Source organism: Coenobita brevimanus, chromosome 60 (genome assembly GCF_032717465.1).
Source record: "Coenobita brevimanus isolate Jiangsu-jjx chromosome 60, ASM3271746v2, whole genome shotgun sequence".
NCBI lineage: Eukaryota > Metazoa > Arthropoda > Malacostraca > Decapoda > Coenobitidae > Coenobita > Coenobita brevimanus.
In genome coordinates, this window is record NC_137013.1 from 38,451,144 (window position 1) to 38,461,614 (window position 10,471).

At 41.5% G+C, this 10,471-nt stretch overlaps 1 protein-coding gene across 2 annotated transcripts; it reads left to right on the top strand.

The window, feature by feature from the left end:
• The first annotated feature begins 1,288 nt into the window (after positions 1-1,288).
• Nup35 (nucleoporin 35) lies at positions 1,289-10,263 on the top strand. 2 transcript variants are annotated; one of them, XM_080275044.1, is made up of 8 exons: positions 1,289-1,509; positions 4,631-4,794; positions 6,161-6,294; positions 6,419-6,590; positions 7,226-7,394; positions 8,007-8,096; positions 9,421-9,552; positions 9,922-10,263. In XM_080275044.1, the coding sequence occupies exons 1-8, from the start codon at positions 1,375-1,377 to the stop codon at positions 9,997-9,999; spliced, it is 1,074 nt and encodes a 357-aa protein (XP_080131170.1). In that variant the 5' UTR covers positions 1,289-1,374; the 3' UTR covers positions 10,000-10,263. The 2 variants fall into 2 exon arrangements, with proteins under 2 accessions (XP_080131170.1, XP_080131169.1); XM_080275043.1 differs by lacking the exon at positions 8,007-8,096 and having other exon boundaries at positions 1,371-1,509.
• The last annotated feature ends 208 nt before the right edge of the window (positions 10,264-10,471 follow it).

The following is a 10,471-nucleotide window of genomic DNA, read 5'->3' on the forward strand; positions in this document are numbered from 1 at the left end:
ATACCTTTATATCCTTATTGTACTGGGTACTGTTCTGTATTTTTTCTAAAATTGGCATCATATCAATGTTAAGTAGGCTCTTGTACGAAAACTGCTATGCAGCCTTAAAGCTTATTGGCACAATAAAGATTAATTTAATCTTACAGGCCATTTTTAAAATGAGAATATGTTGCTGGCATAATTTCATGTTTTTTGTCTAGCTCGGTCTTTATTTCTTCTGGAAAATATTCAGAACCAGGGGTGCACCCAGTGGGGGGCCCTGGGCCTGGGCCCCCCCCTTAGCTCTTTGGGTCCTTTAAAAATTTATATATATTTCAATAACAGCAAAACATGAAAAATTGGCAAGTATAAACAAAGAGTAACACATGAGCCACCAGCTCCCTGATTCTAAACCTGCATGTGACCTCCCTGTAATTATCGGATTACCTGACCTCATCTCTCTACGGCCCTCCCCCCTTAGAAAATTCCTGGGAGCGCCCCTGTTCAGAACAGGCTAGAATGTAATGAAGTGACTCCAGAAATGATTACTGGTACTGTTACTTTTACCAGAAAATTATATTGAACTTTAGACCATCTTTTAAAGCTAGCCAGGTTTCCTGAGCCTGGGTTTTGTATTGACACAAGCTATCTGTTATCATTTTATTCTTGGCCTCTTTTGAACTTTAGTTTGGTATACCCTACATTTTACCAAGGTATATAAAGAGAAAGAATGATAATTCAGAAAAAAAAAAAAAAAAAACTAACCAGAGTATATAATATAACAGTGAAAGTATCCATAAGACTTAACATTATCAGCTTTCTAACTCAAACTTGTCATATTTTTAGTTTTGGTACTTTTTAACCAACCCATACGTGTTTCCTACACGTCAGCAGGTGCATTGGCAAAGGATTAGTGCCCCTTCCTGTAATCCATAAAACAACTAACTCAGACTGCCATCCCTTACAAGATTAGGGCATTTGGTTCTAGGTAGATAGATAGACTCTCAGAAAACATGAACTGTATCAGTTAAGGCTGGAAGTTAGTAGAAGGAGTATCAAGAGTTAAAACAGGAAGAATTAGGCTGTAAAAAATGGGCTGTAAGTTAAAAGAGATTTTAACCAAAGCCATTTTTCTAATGTAAAACAATAAGAACCAGTCCCATTTACCCTTTTTGAGTTGGAGGACCTGAAGCTTGCCTGCCGTAGTCCAGTACTAGCTATACATTTAAGTGTATATAGTCAGCTTTATACCCTTTTTGGCATTACATGATCATAAACCTTTACACACCTCCAAAAATCAAATCAATGCAAGGCCATCAGTTAGAGAAAGAGAGAGAGAGAGAATTGAGTGCACAGCTGAATTTTTTCTTTCCAGTCACGTGTTTCCACCAACAGATGGAGCCAATGACCCTTGGAAGTCCTGTGGGGTCCCCTACCACCACCCCCCATGCATCCACAACGGTCCCTGCTCCTGTCAGCCCATACCTTCCATCCTTTCTTATGGGTGATGTGGCCTCACCCTCTGCCTCGGTGGGTTCTAAATTTGCTTATCAGTATATCTTTTCTCAGACACCGCATCCTGTAGAGAGTCATGTGAGCCATAATACCTCCAGCTATTTTGCTCCTTGGTCAATAGCAACCTCTTTGCAGTGACTTTACAGTGCTGTGGGCTGCTCAGGTGAGATATGCCCACATTTGGAAATAACATCCCATACCCTTTCTAATTTAGTGTTATTCTTCATGCAATAATCTCACTAAACACAACTAATCAGGAAGAGCAATACTGATTAAGCTTAGTCACAGCTTTTGTACTCTATAGTGTGTCTGTGTGAAGGGATGGTAATACTGGATGTATACAGTTTTAATAAAGAGGTACCACCATGTACTATGGTACTTGAATATGGTACATACACAAGCTTAAATGATGGAATGTTTGTCTATCTATCTACGGTATCTATTGCCAGATGCCATAATCCCACAAGGGGTGGCCATTTGACTTTGAATTATTTGTTTTACTTGGAGGGGCACTAACCCTCCACCAACCCACTTGCTGACACGTAGAGAGCACGAATGGTTTGGTTATATGGTTACCACCCAGCGTTGTAAATGGTTTCTTGGCTTACAGGAAACCATTTGGCCTGTCACTTAATGTAAAGCCACTTGTAAAGGAAAGAAAAGCAATAAGAAGTGACAGGAAAGATGGGAGAAATAGGAAGAGAGGAGGGCAGGCACAGAAAAAGAATGATAAAGGCTAAGGAAGAAATAGGCAGCATTACATTGAGTGACTAGATGATGGTCATCACCACCTACCACTGGAATATTTGTGCTGATGTCAATAATTGGGTCATATACTTTGTTCAGACTGCAGTACTGCTATCTGTATTAGTGTGATAAACTCTGAATGAGGCTTTTCAGATGAGATTAGATAGAAATGCTCTTTGTTTTCTTTGTTTAGATGGATGTGTAGTGCTTCTTTAAATGCAAGGCCAGGGGGGGCAAGTATTGCAATTGTAAAGTTGAGAGAAAGGATGGTACTGGAATGTATTGGTGTTGTGATGAGGAGGGATAGCTTGAGATGGTTTGGGCATGTTGAGAGGATGGAGGAAGGTGAGAAGTGTGAACGTAGGGGGTAGGGCTGCAAGAGTCAGACCAAAGAAGACCTAGGATGAGGCCATACCTCAGGGATAAAAGACTGAACAGGAAGGCTGCCAGAGATTGTTCAGCATGGAGAGCTGCCATTATGTGACCAAGGGTGATGCATGAAGCATGTTGGAACCTTTATAAATAATATGAATGATAGGATATGAAGATATGAAACAGAGAAGCTGAGAAACTGTGAGCAACATCCTCCTGTTTGTCCCGCTTTAGGATGTGCAAGGCTGCTTACAGTGCTGGAGTTAATCAATGAAGGTATTATGTTCCTGTGCCAGTACAATGACAGGGAGTTTGCCAGCCTCCACTTCCACCACATTTGATTAGGTTTTATGACAGTACATCCAGCAAACACAGTATGCTAGTACAGTACAGTACTGCCACCGCTCGCATAACGCTGGAATATTGTACCCTGAAGCTCCCGTTTTAGGAGGATTCTGCAATATAGGGCTATATGTTTACATGTTAAAGGGTTTCATGGTACCCAAGCCAGCCCCAAGTTCACCTTTTGGGACAATTTTCATTTTTTTTCCAGGACATTTACTTATCTAATAAAGACATCATTACATACGAACACTAGAGAATTCCCCACCTTGAAGGGAAAAGATTGTGGGCCTGCTGGGGGGAGGTGGAGTGGAGTTTCTTGGCCAGAAAAAGAGCAAAGATCACACAGAACACATGTGCAGCCAGACTGAGGGGAGAGGGTAGGCTCAGCGGGGACAGGAATGCCTAGCGGACTGTGATGACACCTTGAGCAGACACGTGACAGCCATACGTCATAGGCTGATGCAAACCGCGCTATAACTGTCACTGGTTGCATTATGTCTGTTCCCATTGCGTTATGGCCCTAGTTAGCCGCGTTATGACTGTTTGAACCATAATTTGAGGACTGGTCGCATTATGTTTCTCGTCGCCGTGCAGTACAATGTCAAAAGGGGGGGGGGGGCAGCTTCCAACACCCATATTATGTCTATCATTTTTTTCACGTTGTGGCTAAATTTTGGCATCAAATTGTGCCTTCCGTGTTATGTGAGTTTCGCACCGTAGGATCGTGCATTAAGTGAGCGGTGACTGTAATTTTGTTTTCCTTCCCTGTTATTCCCAGGGAATGAAAGTTTATGTATTTGTAGCCCATATCCCCTGAAAGGAACTTGGCATTTCTGTTGTGGCCCCAGGCTTATCAAATGTGTAAACTCAGTGGACTGTGGGCTAAAATTGCCCTTCTGCTCTCCACCATCGTCCTCTTTAGGGATAGGAAAGGAGTTGAGGGATATTTGTAGAGATAAGCAGCAGAACCACTTGGCTGTATCGGTGACACCATGTGAAGGTGTTCCTCTCTAGTCCTAACATTTGGGTTGTAGCTGTAATGCTGCCATACCCCATTCTGTCTGATCAAGCAGACCCATCAGCTGCAGGCAAGCAGCTACCCCTGCAGGGGCATCCTGTGCAGTGAACTGATGTTCCCATGCAGCTGACAACATTTGGATAAATAACGAGAAAAAATAGTCGTAATTTATGGTTGTACATGTATACAAAATGGTTTGTTACCCTCGTTGCGACAGTGATTATTTACAGTAGTTTTACAATTGCTGTCCCGTAATGATCATATTCAACTTAGGAAAGATCTGTCCAGTGTGAGAAATCTCTCTAGAGCTAAGTAACTGTCATATGGGGGTATCAAATACAAAATATAAATTTTACCATTGAACTGAAAGGATTAAGGGGACACAGTTAAGGAGTGAAGCATAGCCTTATATTCTCATCAGTCTAGGTGGCTCTCTAGCTCTTCTGTCTTACCGGTTTATCTTTGTATCTGGAATGTTAATGTAGTCTGTGTTATTTTTCTAATAACATGGAGAAGGTAAAAATAATATTCAAGAGAATACTAAGCTGTAACATTCATAATAAATTGCTAAGGAAGAGGCACTAGAAAGCCTCCTAAGTAGGGAAGAACACAAGCCATAGTTTTAGTACTCTGTTACGGTATCTTTGTCTGCAGAGTGGTCGGCTGGGCAGTGGTGGGACAGGGGGTGGTGGTGGAGGTGGGGCATCTGGAAGCACCAGCCCTAACAAAGCCACCACCACACGACAGTTCTCAGCGCCATCCTCTGTTTCAACCCCAGGATCACCACAGCCTACCAAAGATCCCTTCTTCACATCTAGGTACCATGTCATGTTAGCCCATTTAATTTGATGATGTCTTTTAGTTTTCCTATCCTCAGCAATTTAATAAAACACTGGGGATACCATTTGATAATCGCTGATATCCAGTGAAATACTTTTCTTGCTACCTTCAGATTTTTTTTTTTTTTTTTTTTTTTTTTTTTTTTTAACCGGAATTTCTTCTGTAGAGACGTTGATAGAAAGAATTTCCATTTTACTATAGGCGGCCCTCTGCATTCATGGGCGTTAAGGGACAGACCCCCACGAATGTTTGGTGCAGCCTCCCGTAATTGCCTCAACAGCCGCAAATCACCCCCCGTGAGCAAGTTTGCACATACTGTACCTAATAAACCATATCTGGGACCTGAGAGCAGCATAAAATATCTGAAATAGTAGCAGACCAACTGTATAAAAAAGTTTATTAACAAATAAGTTTTGATTGGGTATGGCTGTACAATACTACGTTAGGGTAAATATGTACCTGGTGACTTCCACAGACTCCTGCAACAGAGTGCATCATGAATGCATCCACGTGAGTGTGGGCAAGTCATCAGCTACATATTTACCCTAACGTCTTATAACCATACCCATTAAATTCAGTTAACTCACACTGTCCCTGAAGTTTTGGTGGATGAACTCTGATGACTTGTGATGTTGATGAACATGACATCAATGACATTGGAGATGATTAGCCATGCAGTTACCGATGATGGATGACTAGATCAGATGATGTGGAGTGTAATTGCATGGCATGAGGAGCCTACATGTGCGTAGACTCCACCTCATCTCCACTGCTGGCATCATTGCTGAGTGGTGATGGATTGTTGATATTGCCCTCAGAGGCAGGTGGAGAGGATGATGCGTCATCAGAGTCAAAATGAACAGGTTCAGAGTCACACATGGGTTGAGGTTCAGGCACAGATGCAGGCTGCTCAGCCTCAGGTGTGGTGGAGGAAGATGAGTGCAAGGCGGCGGCAGCAGCAGCTGCATAGAGGCAGCAGACCGTAGAGGCAGCAAAGCGACCGCGACAGTGACAGGACACAGACTGAGGGAGAGACAGAGGAGCGCAGGAGCATGGTGGTTTGGTGCGTGCCTGGTTTGGTACGAAATGACCCTGGAGCGTTCGTGCTGCTAAGATTTTGCGGCCACAAATGGAATCTTGGCTCCACGGAGGGGCAATCCGTGAATCTGTGAGACCCTTGAAAGTTGAATCTGCGAATGTGGAGGGCCGCCTGTACTGTACTCTGCTATAGAAAGTCTCCTAAATTTACTAAAGTGTCTATCAGCAGTATAAATAAAAATAGTCATACAGTATTGTATGACTGAAGAGGTTAACCCCTTTATAGCAGATCTTTCCTCAATGCAGATTAGTTCCGGATAAGCCTGGTGGTGGTCCCCCAACTCAAGGCCTGATGGGAGTACGAGGGCTGCCGACTCTGCCCCAGTCACCAGTTGTACCTACTCGACTAGGCAGCCCATACGTGGATCAGCGCATACTAGGTCAGTCAGGCCTCTGTCCTGCCAAGATAATATGGGGCATCAAAAATAAGAAGCCTGCAAATGCCACCCCAGCTCTAGTTTTCTTTTGTTGTGTATAAGTTCACTCCCTCCATTTCATTCCCAGGTACTCCCATACCGGGCAGCCCACCGCCAGCTCCAGGAGGTTATTATGGTGGCACCCCAGTCTCCCCCTACACCTCACAGCACACCCCTGGCCCTCTGTACAGCTCACCACAAGCTTTCACTCCCTCACGTGACCACCACCACAGCTACCTCACCCAGGATTCTTTACAGACGTGAGTGATAGTCTTGCTGTCACAGCTGTTTTCTTTATTTTAGCCTATCATCATCATATTCATAATCACTGTCATCGTCATGTGTTACCATCATCATTTGTCATTATCATTATTGCTATCATCATCATCATCATCAGTACAGTATAACCTTATTCCCGACCAATAAAAAGATTGAGTAATCGGTAATCCAGAAATAGGTATAAAAAATAGATGAACTCAACACAAAGTCCAGTGAAGTTGACGGTATAGTCCATCTGTTCATTCATCGTCCAAGCATTCAAAATTATTGACTCCTCCCCAGGGAGATGTGTCATTTGCACGCTGTACTATAAATCTTTTGTAACCACTGCAGCTTTTTATACTGGTTTTAAGTCTTATGAGGTGTGTATGTGATACATAATAACTCTAATTTTACAACTGTAATTTTTGTATATGTATTTTCCTCTTAATTTATTTAAGAAGCCCATGCAGGTATGCTTAATAATCTTGGAGGTATTTCACTGAAAGCTGCATTTGACTCCACACATACTAGATGTATGGTAATTAATGAGTACCTTACTTTTTTTTTTTTTTTTTTTTTTTTCCCAATCAGTGACAGTATACAGATCATGTATTGAAATTGGCCCCATGTTCAGGTCAGCATGTGAGGGTGGTGGTGGTGGAGCAGAGGAGAGCTCATGGGTGACTGTGTTTGGCTTCCCTCCAGCCGCTGCTTCCTACATCCTCACACAATTCACACAACTGGGCACCGTCACCCGCCACCACAACCCTGGTTCTGGCAACTGGATGCACCTCAAATACCAGGTTGGTGACAAGAAAATAGATTGACAACATGGAAGATGAAAATTGGGTGAAAAGTCTTTGAGTGTGAATGTGGAAAGTAGAGCACCTAAGACTTGGAAATAGGTCCAGCTAAATGAGTTCAGAGTCAAGGTATTTAACAGATGCTGCCAAAGATCGTGTAGGGTAGCATGGACAGCCATCGTCAGGTGGCAAGACTGACACATGCAATCATATATAAAGCCTTCCAAAACAAAATGAGGACTGTGAATGGGTAAGTGAATGTTTTGAATCATGGGTGAAGTGTGAAAAAAGGAAATAAAATGTGAAGATCCACAAAAGTTTTTCTTGACAAGCTACAAAGAATAATAATAATAAAAAAGACCTTTATTAGTAAGAGATACTTCAATTCACTGCATAAGTAAATGGAAAAACTAGAGGTTGAATACAGAAAGATCAGAGTTGACCAGGTACTGTACATGAAGGATTGAGATTATCATTGCTTTAAATGTTGTGGTACGTATGATGCAGTGGGTTAGGTTAGTTGTAAATACATATTTAATCTTTCTCTTGGGTGTAGTGGAAGAGATATTATACTATATGGTAACTTATTAATATGTTATTGTTCCACCCCAGACCAAACTGCAGGCTAGAAAGGCCCTGAGCAAGAATGGCAAAGTGTACAGTGGAAACATTATGATTGGAGTAGTGGTCTGTAGTGACAAGGTGAGTTATCCTCATTAGTACAGTGTGGTCTTCTTAGATTTCGTGCTTGCTGCTGTCAACCAATCCTATTCAGCTTAAGTAAGACCCCTCTAAATGGAGGTCTTCGAATCAAATTCCATTAACCCGTGCTTTTTTTTTTTTTTTTTTTTTTTTTTTTTTTTTTTTATCCATCCATCCATTATCCAATCCTATGTTGCTCCATGAGGAGTGTAGGAGCCCAGGGCGTGGCAAGTTAGTCCTGACATATAAGATGAGATTGACCAGCCTCACTCATCCCTGAGTGGCATTACATGAGCAATAAATCCCAACCACCCCTTGGATATAAACCATCACAGGCTCAATCTGATTGGAGCGCTGTAATTACCCACTAAACCACCAAGCAACAAAATTTGGCTATATGGTTACCACCTAGTGTAGTAAATGGTTTCCTGGTGTACAAGAAACCATTTGGCTTGTTACAGTGTAGAGTCACCCACAGGCAGAAGGAAGAGGAAAGAATGAAGGAAAGAAAGACAGAAGAGGGAGTGTAAAGTCACCCGTAGGCAGAAGGACGAGGAAAGAATGAAGGAAAGAAAGACAAGAGGATGGAAGGAATCATTTCATTCATTCATTCATTGCCAGACGCCATGTATCCCAAACAGGGTGGCCAAGGGCTCAGAGTTAATTGTTTTACAGGGAGGGGCACTAATCCTCCACCAACCCCACTCGACACGTAGGGAGAACGTTATGCCAACAGCATCTGGTGTTCCCAGGCGGTCACCCATCCAAGTACTAACCAGACCCAATGTTGCTAATTATAATATTCTGTTTAGGAGGGACTGCCTTGTGAAGGGCTTAGAAATAAGCACCATTAACCCCACGTGCATATTTGTTCCTTTTTAGTTATGACCAGTCATAGTGAAGGAGTTAATACCTGGAAGAACTTGAGCCGGCTTGTTATATTGTTTGCCAAATCAGAGCTCTGTTTACCAAAACCAGTAATTTATGTCTAACTCGTCAAAGTATGTTAAGAATGTAGCAGTAGCATTGTTCCAATAAATGTGTATTACCAAGTATTGCATAATATGCATACATACTTAGAAATGTGATACTTTAGTGTTGTGACACCCTTTACTGTAGAAGTTTTAATTTATTCATTTTTAATTCACTGTGTAGAGCTGCAGCTATCTCATATTAAACTGTATATACTTTACATTGAAGATGACAGCCTTGCTGCAGCTGTATACTTCATGCATTCTGCCTTATTATTGCTGTACTGCATTTATTACCAGTTAATGCCAGACAGTAACTCGCTTTTTTTTTTTTTTTTTTTTTTTTTTTTCAGACAATTACGGGAGACAAAGAGAACCTGTCCACTACGTCTGCCACAGTGTTGTCCCCAGCACCCCCCACCACCCCAAAGGCCAATATGCGACCCCTCACCCAGGCATACCAGACTGTCCACGCAGAGCACGAGGTCAGTTTGAGAGAGAGAGCAGGTTTTACTTCAAGTGGTTTCACCTGGAGAGTCATTTTACCTACACATATCCAAGACTTTAATGGAGACTACTTGTGTCTCAGAAAAAAAAATGAAATGCATTGTGAGCCTAACATTTCATTGTATGTTCTTCTCGTTTTACTAATGTATTGGACTCAGCATATACAGTACTTCATGGTCAGTTCCCTGAGGCCCAGCAGTCCTACATGCTACACACCACTTGCACATGTGCTAATAAACTGTATGTTGATGGTGCTTGTGGAAAGCCTGTTTTAAGAAAATGCAAATCATCAGACTGTTCTCTGCCCCAATTAGGTATCAAGCTGTTTTATTGATTATATTTTTCAGGTGGTTCCAAAGGTCAGCACCCCAAAGAAGAATGATGGATTAGTGTCTCGAGCCATGCAGCATCTCCTCGGCATGTAGATCACAATTTCCTGATTTTTAAGCACTGTAGTACTGTATTTACTCTTTGTTGTCCATCTTATGTGATAATTTGTTGCTTAGATGATTTGTAATTGTCTTTTCTTCTTTTTTTAAACTGTAAATGTGGTTTGTATAATAGAGCTTATATTTTAAACTTAAGTCTCTTCTTACAACTGTGTGAATTTCAGACAGCACTTTTATTGTTTTTATGATCTATTTTAAATCTGAACCAAATTTGCCATACGGCACATTATGGAAGTTGTATTTCTGTCTGTTAAATATCTGCAGTATACTCGAATCCACTTGACAATTAAAAATGTTTTAATTTTATTGGCTAGTTTTTCCATATTACCGCGATAAATTGTATATTTTGAGGGGGTTCAAAGCCTCAAACTTTTATTATTTTCCCCTTAAATATTTGGACTAAAACTCATTACTGTTGTAGATTTCTTATTTGTAAAATCCAAATATG